This window comes from Mesoplodon bidens, assembly GCF_964165515.1.
Source record: "Mesoplodon bidens genome assembly, chromosome: 6".
Taxonomy (NCBI): Eukaryota; Metazoa; Chordata; class Mammalia; order Artiodactyla; family Ziphiidae; genus Mesoplodon; species Mesoplodon bidens.
Genome location: NC_138162.1, coordinates 72,470,749 through 72,485,692, shown reverse-complemented (window position 1 = coordinate 72,485,692; position 14,944 = coordinate 72,470,749). Strand labels below are relative to the sequence as shown.

Here is a 14,944-nt window from a genome sequence, read left to right as displayed (position 1 = left end):
TTCTCTCTTTTGCAGCTCTTCACAAGAGGGACACAACATCTGTTTGGGCCATCCAGGGACATCAAAAAACCATACCCAGAGTTCATTCTTCATTCTTTTTCTCTTCCTTCTGGGGCAAGAATCTCTGGAAGTGCTGCAGAGCTTGGCCTGACAGTGTCCATTAAAATTCTTCCAAGCAAACCTTGGAACAAGCATGTCAATGTTAGACTTTATTCTTCCCCATGCCAACTCCCCATCTTCCTCTTAGGATCTCCAAGAACACATGAAAAATGATGAGTTCACTGGGTTAATTTTTTTGTGGTTACAGCAGGCATTAATTATCCCCTTTATCAAAACCAAGCAAATGAGGGTTATCTTCATAACTGTTGGAGTCTGTGACATACAGAATAATGGATACCCAATGATTTTGCTCGATATCAACCCTACAGTATATCAGCTGCAAACTAGAACCACCTTGTCCAATTCACACCTAGGCCAGGCCTCACTGGGTTTGGGGAAACTACTTATCTTCACCCCCTGGGGCCTTGCCTTGAGAGAGTTGGACTTGAAGAGGTAGAAGTATGCCTATGTTGCTTCTGACTTTCCAAGTCTACCTCAGTGTTTGAGGTCAGAGTGTCACTATCCTATCTTACTCTTAAAATGCTGCTATGGTCTCTTTTGCTATGTCAACTCTGATTAACACAAAATTAGCAAGAGATCAGGGGCCTTTGCTTGGGGTTGTAAAATGTCTATTACTCTAGTCTATAATTCATGTTTCTACTTGGCTTGTTCATGCACAAGCGCGAATGAAACCTGTGCTTTCTCCTTACTCTCCACTCTGCCATATTCTGTAAGGAGTAAACCAGTTCATGCCTAGAGTACACACAAACACACACCTTAATGCTATTGCCTTAGCTGATGGCATTTCTCAGCCTCTGAGGCTTCCCCTCTGCATACTTGTCAAAGGAATGCTCTAACCATAACTCAGAGCCTTTTCCTCTTATCTCTGGCACAGTGTTCCCAGTGAATTTCTTCAGCTTATGATAGCAAATGACCTAGACCAGTCATGTTGTGCCCTGATTAAATCCCATGAGCAGGACCAAGGCCTTGGACCACTTGCAGCATACTGCCACCAACTTTCCATTTCTACAAAGGATTGTATCAATAATTTCTTCTTAATAAGTTATGAGTCTCTTGATGGGTTACAACCAGTTTCCAGTGATAATTTAATGGGAGAGTTTGTGTTTCATTTTTAGACTTCCTTAAAGAGCTCACAAATGTTGTGAAAGCCTGTAATTCTGGCTATAGTATCCTACCCTGAAACAGCGTATAACATCATATCTATCATCCTTGATTCCCTTTTCTCTATTACTACTAATATCCCTCAACAAGTTCTATTAGTTCTGCTTCCAAATTATATTTTGAATGTACTCTACAGCAATAGCTCCTAAAGGACTCCCAGCTTCCATACTAGCCCCTCTGTACTCCATGCTTCAGACCACAGCTAGAGTGATGTTTTTGGAACACCAATCAGGTAACCCTACTGCTTTAAATTATCCAGCGGCTTTCCATTGCAATTAGAATCCAGCCCTCTTCCCTTGGTCCTCAAAACCATGATCTGATCTGATTACCACCCCTCCTTTCACTCTGTACTCCAGCCACAATGACATTTGTTCCATCCCTAAAACTTGCCAAGTTTTTGCATCTGTTGCAAAAGCCTTGGTTTTTGCATCTGTTGACCCCTCTACCAGGAATGTTCTTCCTGCAAATCATTTCATGTTTGTCTTCATAATTCGTGTCTCAAATATCGTCTCTTAGAGAAGACTTCCCTGGCCACTACACTAAAGGAGCCTCACATCTAGGTATTCTATCATATTGTCCCACCTCGTTTTCTTTCTTTTTTTTTGTTTCTAATAGGACTCTCCAGTATCTGAAATTTATGTTTATTAGTTTATGTTTGGAATCTCTCTCTCTCTCTCTCTCTCTCTCTCTCTCTCTCTCCCTCCCCCTTTCCCTCTCCCTCCCTCTCTGTCTCTCTCCAGAAACAGAAAGGCCTTGCTGTCCTTTCAGGATAGGGTGGGGAAAAGAAAAAACTACATCTCATTCTTTTATGATGAATCTATTATCATGAATGGCAGATTAATTAGGTTCTAGATCCAGTAACCTGGATGTGACTATAATTGGCCTTTGAATAACTACTTATACCAGAAAACAAAAATCAGTTTTTCCCTTTCAAGTAGAGATTCTGAAGACTTTTAGAGTCTTAGAAGTCATATTGTTCTTAGTTTAAAACCAAGAATGAGTATAAAATAATACTCCTGGAGGCAATTCTACAGACACGTTTGAACTAAATCATGTTCTCGAACCAAGTAAAATGACTCACAAGGGGACTGTTTCATTTGTACAACATTCACTTAGGTTACTTAGTTCTAAGATATTAAATCTATAAAATATTTCCCAGTATTCTCTGAAAGGGTATCTCCCAATTGTAAATTCTATTTTTAGCAGCCTTCAGTTCATTTATTGAGATTCCTTGGAATTAAATATTTACCATAGAGTGTTCCCACCTTCCCACTGCATTTACCTGGGTCATAATTATCTATGGCTGGGTTTGTGAATTCCTTGAGGACAAGGGACATTGTTGGAGTCCTCATCTTTGTTTTAAAGAACCCACAGTGTGGGAGCTGCCCTTTGCAGCCAAGAGCTGCCCTGTGTAGCCAAGAGCTCTTCACCTGACCAGCTCTCCTCCAGCTCAGGACAGGAAGTAAGAGACAAATACAGTCCTTGTTAAGTAAGAGAAGCATCTGAGCATGGGTGTCAAGTGATGAAAGCTGCTACCCCTTGGCCATCCACACATGTTACTTGCTCCTGTATTTTAAACAGTTGTATTGTATAACCAGAGCAAAGTGTTCTGCTCCATGAAATCTGTTTGGCACCAATCTATGGGGGTGGATGGCAAAGGTGGAGGCAACAGAAGGTGAGAGTTGGTGGATGGGGACAGAGAGAGAGAAATGGGCATAACATATGGCAGTGGTTTACCACCCTACACAATCAAAAATAGAACATGGGGGGAAATCTGGATGTTCTCTTTATATATAATAATAAAATGCATTTCTACATATTCAATGAAAACAAAGTAGTTTGTTAATATTTTTTGTTTGTTTAAGTATTTTTATTATGTCCTGTTCTTGATGATCAAGAAAGTTTACTGGAAATTGCTCCTTTACCAGGAAATTGCTAGTTTAACTTCAGACCCACTTGTAAGAGCCTGGAATCTCTCTCTCTAAGGTCAGGACAAACAAAGATCATCTCTCTTGTTTTAGGGGCAAAAGTGAAAGTAGAACAGGCAGAGGTAGAGTGAAGAATGGTGTTGATACCAATTAACCAAATTAGATGGAGGAAGGAGAGTTATAACTGTACTTGCAAAGAACTCTTCATTCAGTTTTTTCCCTTGAACATTATATCATCAAATTTAAAAACTTCAGTGTGCACATGACTCATGTGGGGATGGTGTCGAAATGTAGACTCCCAGGACCACCCCCAGGAGAATTGGATTTAACAGGTCTGTGGCAGAGACCGGGAATCTGTATTTAAACACCTATCCCAAGTCAACTGTGATGCAAGTGACCCTCAGAAACACTCTGAGAAATAGCACATCAGCAATGATGAGTTTTTAACCTCTAAAAATGAACAGATTAAGAGGGGTGTGAATGGGACATGGCGATACTGGAGATGATCAGGTGCCTAGTTCTACAGCTCTGGCTTCCCACTGCTCGTCTCGTATCTCAGGACTCCTCCATCCACTTCACCCAAATCACAAAACACGAACAAGGTTTTGGGACTGATGCCCCCCTGGCTGTTAGATTTTCATATACTTTTTTGAAGTGATAAAATCTCTTTTTTTCTAAACACACCCTGTTTTTCTATCTCCAGATGATATAAAAACTTTATTAAGAAACTTGATAAACAGTATAGGAAAATGAATGGCTTCATTAAGAAACTTGATAAACAGTATAGGAAAATGAATGGAAACAGGTGGGTGAGATGAACAAAATCACAAATCCTCAGATTAGTAATATGTAAATCACTGAGGAGAAAGCTGAGTAAATACCTACCATTACCATCAACAACTTCAGAGAAAGGCAAATTCCATTCACCTCCTGCCTTGCCTGCTGACCATTATGTAGACCTTGAACATTGCTTTGGTAAAACAAATAAGCAACTAAACATCCCCCCCACCGCCCCCAATTTTAAAAATTATTCATGTATCATAGAGGCCATCTAAGAGGATATCACTTATTCCTGCCTACTCAGTAAATTATTTGCTCAGGAAAACTCAGCTAGTTAGTGGTAGGTGGCTCTAGAGCCAGCTTTTTCCCACGTGATGGTCATGACCCCACTAGCAGGTCTTGAAATCTATGTCCTGGGTCTTGAGTGTCATTTTTAGAAACATAAAACTGGTTAAATAGAAAATATCACAGGGAATAAAGTTGAGAAAACGCGGCTCTATTTCACCATGTGGCCTCAAAAAGAGATTTGAGCTGATCTCCAAGTCTATTACAATTTTATTGAGGCTAAAGAGAATTTCACACTCCCCACCAGATTGTAAAGGCAGTATCATCTTCTGTATTTTTCCAAGTTAAAAAATAAAAATATGTGATATTCTAAGAATGTGAAAATTCTTACTTTGGAAGCAAATGTCGTATCCAAGACAACGGACAGCTCAAAATTAATCCATTATGCAGTAATTTGAATTGCAGTTGAGATGAATAAACAGGAAAAGCAAACAATGAAGAGTCCAATATATCAATTTAAAATTAAAAAGAAAGAAGAGAGGGAGAGTGAGACTGCGCTAGAGAGCGAGAGAACGAAAGAGCAAGAGAGCCGCACTTAGAAGTTCCGAAGTGGGGAATGCTTGACGCAATTCTGCCGCCGCCTCAGTATGAGTCACGTGGTTTCAGCTTGGGCTCCACCATTGATCCGGAGTTACCAGAGGATTTTCTTAACCCTCACCTGTGCTACCCCAACGTGGATCTCAAGGACGGCAGGATAGCAGGGATCCAGAGCATTCTTAAAAGGTTTAAGTCCTGATGGGAAGTTATTTTAATGACAAAGCAATGATAGTTTCACTATGTCGAGGAACTTTGAGGAAGTGACAAAGTCCACGTTTTAAAAATATATTTCCTATCACACACACCTACTTTCTAGAATAAAAACCAAAGCCATATGGGCCTGTCGTTTTACTTTCTATATGTTGTAGATTTATAGCAAGTTATCAGGATGATCCGTCATCTTGTAAAATCAGAAAGAGGGGAAACCTCATGGCAGAATTTAGAGTGTGAATTCTGAAGGTAAAACCAACGTCTGAAATCTTTGCGATGATTTCGGACGTTGGTTTGTTTTTAAACATTGTTTAAAACATCAGATATTGATTTGTTTTCATCTTTGAAGCTTTTCTTTTGAAAAGCTGATTTACGGGAAGCCGGACTTAAGTTTCACTTTTGGTTTCACTTATCTAACTTTTTATTCCAAAAATGAAAAATCCGCTTGCTTTCCAGATTACAAGTTTAGCGGCTGCGTAAGAAAATCCAGTCGGGGGCGTGGGGTGCTGACCCGGGGGCGGGTCTGTCTGGCAGGGGTGGGCGGAGAACTCATCCACGCTATAGCTCTTTAGCTGCGGGCCGCCGCGGGTGGTCCTCGCAGTCCCGGGTGCAGTGCCGAAGCCTCCCCGCCAGCCGAGAGTCTCCCGCCCGCAGGTAGGGAGCGTTCTCGCTCACTGGCCAGCATCTTTGGCCATCTCGCTGGGCACTTTAAAACGGAACGTCAACAGACCCTTTCTTTGGGATGGAGAGCGGAGAAGGGAAAGGGAAAGCGTGATGGTTTGGGTGCAGAAGAGCCGATTAAGGTTAATAAGAACAAGTAACAAGTTTAGCCTTTAGCTAGGGGGATTCAGTTTTGCTTATCTTGTAAGTACATATATGTTCCTGCGCGTTCACGAATGTGGTCCTGAGGTGGGTAACCGGGTCTAGAGGGAAATTCCTGGGTTGGAGGTCGGGACACCTGGGTCCTAGTCCACCTTTAGCTGCTCACTAGCAGTCTGATCTGGGTAAGTCATCACACCTGCAGCATCTCTTAAGGTCCCTTCCTGCTGTAAGAGCCAGGATACCCGAGCCCGAGTTCTTTGCTCTATCTGCTTTGAGGACTAAAGGAGTCCTGAAGGCGGAAGAGAGGAGCCTAAGGAAAAAAATGTTAAACATTTCTTAGCCACATTGAGCTTAGCCTATGTCAAAGTTCAGTCTGGGTTTGTCTTACAACACAGGGAGTCTTCATGTATCATTGTTCCACCTTGTTTTGTGCACCTAATGTGGCTGATTTTCTATGGATTAAATTGCTTTCTAAAAATGTGATTTTTTTTAATGGCTACATTCCATGGTGCTGGGTAACCAAACAAAATTAATCCCCCATGCTGGACATAAAGATTATTTACAGTGGTTCACTATTTTAGCCATTCACTGAACATCATTGCATATAAATATCTGGGACATTGCTGATTATTTCTTTCAGATTAACTCTTACAAGTATAACTACTTAATCAAAGTCTGAATGTTTTAACAGCCTTTTGATACAAATTGAAAATTGCCTTCCAGAAAGGTTGTACCAGTTCACATCGACAGTTGCCCAGCAGTTTTTAAGAACTGTGATACTCTAAAGAAAAAATTACCTTTTTTTCAGTGAGGTAGAGTAGGCAGAGGTTACAGGACAATAGTTAGAGTGTGGTCTTAAAGGAAGCCACAGAAATACTATTGGGAATTGAACCACAGCTGGGAAATGTACAAGAATATCTCAGTGTGACTGAGGGGAAGGAGAATGGACACAGGGTTTAGTCGAGTTAAAGAGAGTTTTGTATTTCATAGAGTTTTAATAGATCAACTCGATCTGTTAATCGGGTAGGTTTTCAGCTTACTTGGAGACACATTTTCAAACTCCAGGAATTTTTAAAAATCAAATCATAGTACATATACATCAGGTAACAATCAAAGGAAACCCTGAACTAACAGGTATCAAGACACTCCTTGCTTATACTTTTGAGAAAGAAAGCTTGAGTTCTTTTCCCTGTCTTTTCGTCCTACCCATCCTACCTTAGCAAGCTAGAGAAGTAGAATCAGCTCCATAGTGTTACACCGGGTTCCCCCAGGGACAAACCTGCTTCCCCATCCTGAATGAACCATCGCTTCTTCCCTAGTTCACGTTTTCCTTGCTCTTTGAATGTCTCAGTTCTTGTCTGGGAATTCAGATATACTGTCAGAGTTTCTTCCCTGAAGAAGGTGTCAGTGTTCTCAGACCAACTGCCCTAATGTGGAGTTTAGAGGTCAAAGACCATGTCTATTTACATGGTCCCTATCTATCTATCTATCTATCTACCTATCTTCCCTCCACTAACAACAACTGCACTCCAAGGGAATGGAGCCTTGGAAGAGGAGGTATAATGAGGAATTAGGTAAATATCAGATCTAATCCATCACCTTCCAGTAAACTTTTATTACTTCTAAAATTTTCAGCTAAATTCATTAAAGGATAGGAACTCCACCAGGGTATGCCATAAACATTGGAAAAGTTAGTTGAAATCCATGAGTGGATTTAATGCCCCTCTGTTTTATTCAGTAGTTCTTTGCTTGGAGTTAGGGGCATCTTAAGTTTTCTTCTGCCCGATAAATGTATTTGTGTTTATTATATCACATTAGTATTTTATAATTGTGGTATAATCAACTCTGGCCCAAGTAAAGGATAGGCAGATAGCTGCTGCAGCCTCATTTCAGCAACCTTTGTGTTCTCACAGTTCTGGCTGTCATCCCTGTTTCCCATGTATAGGGCAGACAGAAAGGAGTGAAATAAGAATTATGCACCTAACACTAGCAAGAGGATGATGATGGTTTGTTTTATTTTACCGTTTTTGTATGTGTATATCTATATGAACATGAAGGATTCATACAGGTTGATAAGAAACCAGTAAGATAAACAGGCCAGAAAATGATCAGATAATTCACAAAAGAACTAAAAAATCAACAAACTTCAAGTTGTACTTTGTAATTAAATTAGAAAAAATATATATTTTAAACAAAACCAAGTGCTAGGTGAAGACCCAATGTAACTGGCACCAATTATCCACATGTATCAAGAACCAGGAAAATGTTCTTTGTCCTTGATCAACAGTTCTGCTTGAGGAAAATCTGTCCTCAGGGTCTAGCCTGGGACCTGGTACACAGTAGACACTTAACAAATATTTGCTGAATACACAAATACTTATATTTTTAAAACTGGAAACAATCCTTACCTAACAACAGGGAAACTAAACATTACGGGACCACTAAACAAGATACTTATAAATATCATGCAGTAAAATGGAAATTATTTCTCAAAATATTAAATGAAAAAATGGGTGTTATGTGTATAATTGTTCTTAAAAGCTTCACGGGGAAAAGACTGGAACAAAAATGTATACTGAAATGCTCACAGTGGTTGCAAGGTTTCTCAGCCTTGGCACTGTTGACATTTTGGGACAGATAGTTCTTTGCTGTGGGGGCCGTCCTGTGCATTGTAGGAGGTTTAGCAGCATCCCTGGCCTCTACTCACTAGATAGTAGCAACCCTCTCTCCACCCCATTTTGACAACTAAAGATGTTTCCAGGCATTACCAAATGCTCCCTGGGTTAAGTGATGGAATAGTGGGTGACTTTCCCCTTCTTTTCTTATTTGCCATATTGTAGTAATATTATTTTAATAATGAAGAAAAACAGAAAAATAAACACATGCCATTATTCTACCTCAACTCTGATGTTTGGGGTTCTGGGGTTCTTTCCATTATACTACTCTGTCTGCCAAACTCTCTGCAGCTTGGCAAGATGAAATGGTTCATTAAATTTTGTTTTTATTATTTTCTAATAAAAGTAAAACATATTCATTGGTTTGAAAATCTGGACACAGGAAAATACCAAAGAAGTCATTCACAATCTCATCTCCCTTTTCTTCTTTTTCTCCCATCCTTTTTTCCTTTTGAAAACCATAAAGAGATAAATACCTGACTATTCTTCCTTTAATTTTGTTCCTAGATATAATCACTGTCAGCATCTTGGTATGGATTTTTCTGTAAATTTCCATGTCTAAATATACACACACGGATTATTTCTTTTTTAAACAAAAGTGGATTTCTGCTACATATACTGTTCTGCAACTTACTTTCTACATCTTTACAAAGTCAATACATCTACATGTATTCTTTCCTTAATGGTATTACATTAGATGGACATACCAAAATTTATTTAACCATTTAGGCTATCTAGGGTATTCCCAGTTTGGGGCTGGTATTAGCAATGCTAATCCTTTGGCATCTATTGTTACATGCATGTGTTTTTGTTTTTGTAAGATATATTTCTCAGAGAGGAAGTGAAAGCTAATATGACATATACCTTTAAGATTTTAATGGAGATTACCAAATTGCCCTTCCAAAAAAGGTTATACAACTTCACATTCCTACCATTAGTGGGTAAGGAAACCCATTTGTTCATATCCTCAGAAATGCTAAATATTAGGAAACCTTATAATTTTGATCAAGCTAATAAGTGAAAAATGGTGTCTCATGTCTTAAACTATTATTTTTTCTTTATTGGTAAAATTGAGCATCGTTTCCTATGTTTAGATATCATTTGTATTTCTTATTCTCTGAACTGTATATTAGAACCTTTGGCTCATTTTCCTGTTGGGTTGTGTGTACTTTTCTTATTGATTTTTAGGAGCTATTTATATATACATGACATAAATCTTCTGCCTTACATATGTGTAACATTGATTAATTGATCAGTTGTGAGTTTTTGTATGTATACAAAGGTCGAAGAGACCCTAAGGCAGAAAACTGGCTTTCTTCTCAAAATGTAAATATATGTATTACATGATAGAGAAAATACGTTAATAAATAAACAGATTTGCTGAACTATAGAACAGATCTTCTCTATTTACTCATCTACTGGAATATATGCTCCTAGAGGAGAGTGACTTTTCTTTCCTGTTCACTGCTGTATCCCTAATGCCTAAATTAGTGCCTGGCACAGAAAAACTACTCAATCAATGTTTGCTGAATCAAAGAATTGGTAGAATTTCAAGCAGGATGACACAATGAAGTGTAGAATCTAGGCAGATACCCCTGAAAGAGGGCTGTGAGTGAGTCACATCTTAATGTGATGTGGTTGAATCCAACTGTTTCTCCTTCTCACTCCCCCTACTACTAGTGGAATCAGCTTTTTGAGGGAATGGAATTTATAATTTGGGATAAGCAAAGGACGAAAGAGGAGATTTTAGAAGGATGGAACCTGGGGGAGAACTGGCATGGTTGGGATAATAATGTGGAAGGCTTGAATAGTTAAAGGGTAGGATGAAAGTATTCAGCTGCTAGGGGGGAAAAGGCATTGAAAGGTGGGAGATAATGGAAGTCAGATTCTCCTTCCTTTGAAATTTTGTATAGGGCAGGCTTGGATTTCTAGATATGTTACACTGCAGGAAAAAAACAAGAAGTATTTGAGAGGATTTTGGTGCCATATTTTCTTCTTGGTTTCTTTTGAGTGTAGAAGTTTTTTTCCAGGCCTTATAATTAGAATTCTCATCGTAGTACCTTTTTTTTTTCCATTTAGCTTTATGTGGCTGTGGGATATTAAGTGAAGGTATTGAACTTCTAAATTCCCTGCTGTATTTCAGCACTTACAAATCAGTCATTGTCTGGTTATCAAAAGACAATTTCAATTAAAACTGCCAAGTCCCATAATGTCTGGGTATTCAATTATTGAGTAAAGCAGTTTTCTTTTTGTGTTTTCCATAATTAGGTCATTCCAGAAAGATGAGGATATATAGTATCTTTACATTCATGGCTTACTGTTGTTTGCTGAAAGGTAAGACACCAAATCCTTTCATTAGGTTCTATAATTTAAATATTTTAACTGTAAGAGAAAAACTGAAATAATAAAATAGGTATAATTTTTGTAGAGAAGACATTCTATTTTTCCTTCATTATAATTCATAAACATATTTCATAAACCTATTTCACTGGACAAAGATATAGGGAGTATGGACACATCTAAAGAAACAAAATTAACCAATATCCATTTATCTATTACTCATTATCCATTATCCATTTCCCAAGGGTAATTACTTAAAATATCTGAGGAAATGGCCTATGTGTATACTTTTATATGCTTGTTTTAAACAAGGGCAGGATCATTCTATCCACCTTGCTCTATGACCTGCTTTTCCCAGTGAGTATATTCTAAGGAAGAATTACAGTGTACATGCAGTGTCAGGGTAACACAGTACTGGCATCAGCCTGAGACCCTCCCTAAATCTCTGTACTCATCTACCTCTGGCCAGACAACTGATTAAGAGTTTCGGGCAGTATGTAGAGAGGACTATTGGAATCTATGATTTAGACCATGCAAAAGGCAATGAGTGTCGAGTCAAAGGACATTCTGGGGATGTCCACATGAAACAAAGTATCCCTGGTTATAAGTACCCCATTACCATATAATATTTCTACAGTAGTGTATGTTTATGAATTTTGGGACTACAACTTGTTTAGCTAATTTTATTATTTTAACTCAGGAATGAGATATACATCCTAAAACATGTCTCAAGCTCACTGGATAAAATATGTATTTCAGGGAAGTAAGTCCTTAAATGTAATTATCACATAAGTGAGCATATAAAGCTTTTATAAACCCTGCACTCATTCTATAAATTTTTTGAGGAATTTTCCGTCTTCTAAAGATTGGTCATCTTTCTTTTCAGCATTTACTATCACAGTTCCCAAGGACCTGTATGTGGTAGAGTATGGCAGCAATGTGACATTGGAATGCAGATTTCCAGTAGACAAGCAATTAAACCTGTTGGCATTAGTTGTTTACTGGGAAATGGAGGATAAGAAAATTATTCAGTTTGTGAATGGGGAGGAAGACCTGAATGTTCAGCACAGTAGCTACAACCAGAGGGCCCTGCTGTTGAAGAACCAACTCTCCTTGGGAAAGGCCGCACTTCAGATAACAGATGTGAAATTGCAGGATGCAGGGATTTACTGCTGCTTGATCAGCTATGGCGGTGCTGACTACAAGCGGATTACTTTGAAAGTCAATGGTAAGATCTATTATAGATAGACACAGCCTTTATTAAAACCATGTCTCAGTGTTGAGAACTTTTCAGTCTTGGAAGTCCAGCCTCACTTTCCACAGCAGCCGTCTGTTCATTCATTCATTCACATACTCATCCAATGAGCATTGCTTGAGCACATCCTATTTGATAGTCCCTGGAGATCCAGAGCCAAATGTGGCAGTCATGTTTCACAACACGTTCAGTTTTCCTAAAAATAAATTCCTAATCTTCACTTTTTTATTATTATAAAAGTTATATATATATATATATATATATATTCTTGCAAATAACTCGGATACTGTGGAAGAGAATAAATGAACCACAAAAGTGTCTCTCCTCCCTTCACCACTATCTTCCATGGCATGCAAGGATAATAGTCACTATTTGTGTGTCCCTCCAAGAATTTTTAAATTCAATACCTATTTCTTAATTTTATGAGGTCTGCCAGCATTTTTTCTTTGAACCTCTCTACGTCAAATCCAAATAAATATATTAAAGACAAACCCCATTGTAAGGTTCACATTCAAAAAGACTTGAAGTCAATCTATGAAGGCAAAAAATAATCATGTCAAGTATTGAATAAACTATTCTTCCTCAGAGACAGTATAAACTATGCTCACTAGGCATACATTCATCTTAAAAATGTGTACCATTTTTATCTTGGAGTGTTGAAGAGGAACTGTGTCAAATTCCTGGGTACTGACCTATAAATATGACATCAGGTCACCTGGGTTCAAAGTTTTGGGTTGCTTCTAGCTCAGTAAAGGAAAACACCTTAGCTGACCACCTCTGCTTTCACTGTTAAGATTCATAAAATTGAGAGCTGAAAGGATCCCAGGCAAGAGCAGCTAATCCAAACACCAAAGAACAGAAATCCCCCGAAAGGATCTTCTACTCACATCCTACAATGATACCCCTGTCATTTCGAGCTCCCTTCTATAGCCTATTGTAATTACTTTCTGATATTAAGCTGAAATCTGCCATCTCTAGTCATAGTTTTGAGATTATCTGCTTGCTTCTTTTGTTTACATGGTGACCTTTTAATATGTGACTAGAATTAAATCATCATCCCTTGGTGTTTCTATTCCTGACCTAAGTACCATCAATCTGAATGTCAGGAATATAAATAGAAAAAAGTTTACACTTATCATAAAGGGGTAACTAATCATTATAAAGTCAAAATCAAAATTATATAGGAATTAGGAGAAATGCATATGTTTTATGGTACATTGCTGGGTCTCTGATTCTGGCTCAGTTAATGCTACTGTTGTCAAAATGTCACTTGCCTTGTGAGGTAGATTTAATTTAATTGTATCTTACCATATGCTTCTCCATAACAGATATTCATGAAAGCAAGCTGATGGGATCCCAAGTTGGGATTTTTAACTTTTCTTCAGTCCATCAGCAAATATCAGGCATACTATGTTTCAAGGCATTAAAGAAATTATCAAGACTTAGCTCCATGAACAGCCAGCATTGCTGGATCTAGGGTGGGGAGGAAGAGCATAAGCCTGGCAGTCGGTTAGAAGGAAGTACAGAGTATATGTCTCTGCTTCCAGAAGAAGTCTCTCATCAGTCTGTAGGGAGTATGCAGAGAGTGGAAAAGCTGTCCCTGTAGTGAAGAAGGGTGTTCTTCCAGGTTATCTGGGCTCTGTAATGTCCCTTGTGGATTTGTGATTTCCTTTGCTGTGGTTTGACACAATGGGAAATCTTTTGGCACTGATGGTTTTTCCAAGGAGGGGTCCTTGATGGAGGAAAGCAGATGACCAACCAGATTTGAGGATGTGATTTGTTTGACCATTCCATTTTGTACTATAAATTACTAATTTGGCATCCTAGTCCCAGTCCATCTAGTTGTCATTTGCACATAGTGGTCTTGGAGGTCAAGTTGAGCTGCAATGAAAGCAAGTCAGCTACCAAGCTTCAATTGCACTGAGGCAGTGTCACCAAAGAAGTGTGGTGGCCAGCTTGCATGAGCTTTACAACCCAGGGAAGTAGAACTCCTGAGTCACCTCCATATGCAAACTATTTCACAGTAACGCTGTCGGGCTTCGCTTCCCATCACTGCAAACATGTGGTAACACAGCTTCCCCATAGGGAGTTTACTCACCATGGGATTTTAAAGGTGAAGCATTTCAAAACTGAAATTTGAAAGAGTTTAGTTTTAGATTAACTCAATTGTTATCACTTTGGTGTTATTGCACCTTTCATGTTTGTCTAAATACCAGACTCTCACGCATCTGACTTTCAGTTGAAAGTGTTATTTTTCCTTAAACACTGAATCTAATAGCAGGGAAAATGAAGTGCCCATTTCTACTTTCAAGAACTTAAATGGGATGAGGCACTGAAAGAACAAAGTATGTATAGTTATCCTGATAAAGCTAATTTGTTCATATGGACCAAGGATTAACTGCTATCATTCCATCTCTCCTCCAAATTCACCAACCAGCCCTGTTTAAGTTTTCCCTGTAGCATTATTAAATCCCCATCTAATATATCATGTAACATATCATATAAATGTACCTACATATTTTGTTTATTATCTCTCTCCTTCTTCTAGAATATATAGTCCACAAAGGCAGAGATTTCATCTGTTTTATTTATTACTGTATCCCTAGGACTTGGCATATAAGAGTAGTAGTGTGATAAGAACCCACAAAAATATATATGTTGAATGAATGAGTGAATGGCATATTTCCTCAAATAGGATAAGCCTAAAAAATTTGAAACATGAACAGGTTTGGATATATGAAAATTTATTTCCAAGGCTGTTCATCAGGAAC

General features: G+C 38.5%; 3 protein-coding genes across 6 annotated transcripts in view; 2 read left to right on the top strand and 1 right to left on the bottom strand.

Moving 5' to 3' along the window:
• PLGRKT (plasminogen receptor with a C-terminal lysine) overlaps positions 1-4,755 on the bottom strand; it is a 52,890-nt gene extending 48,135 nt beyond the window's left edge. The window contains exon 1 of the mRNA XM_081236235.1: positions 4,666-4,755. The gene's annotated coding sequence lies outside the window, so the exon portion shown is untranslated. The remainder of the gene's footprint in view (positions 1-4,665) is intronic.
• CD274 (CD274 molecule) overlaps positions 1-14,944 on the top strand; it is a 33,520-nt gene that overhangs the window by 6,573 nt on the left and 12,003 nt on the right. For 3 of the 4 annotated variants that reach the window (XR_014016007.1, XM_081236226.1, XM_081236227.1), the window contains exons 1-3: positions 5,662-5,735; positions 10,847-10,912; positions 11,805-12,146. Coding sequence is in view for 2 of the 4 variants with exons in the window: in XM_081236226.1 (XP_081092352.1) it covers positions 10,861-10,912; positions 11,805-12,146 (394 nt within the window). In the remaining 2 variants the exon portion in view is untranslated. Of the gene's footprint in view, positions 1-5,661; positions 5,736-10,846; positions 10,913-11,804; positions 12,147-14,944 lie in introns of those variants that run through there. The other variant, XR_014016006.1, reaches the window with a different exon arrangement.
• PDCD1LG2 (programmed cell death 1 ligand 2) overlaps positions 5,677-14,944 on the top strand; it is a 115,233-nt gene continuing 105,965 nt past the window's right edge. Inside the window, exon 1 of the mRNA XM_081236230.1 lies at positions 5,677-5,735. The gene's annotated coding sequence lies outside the window, so the exon portion shown is untranslated. The remainder of the gene's footprint in view (positions 5,736-14,944) is intronic.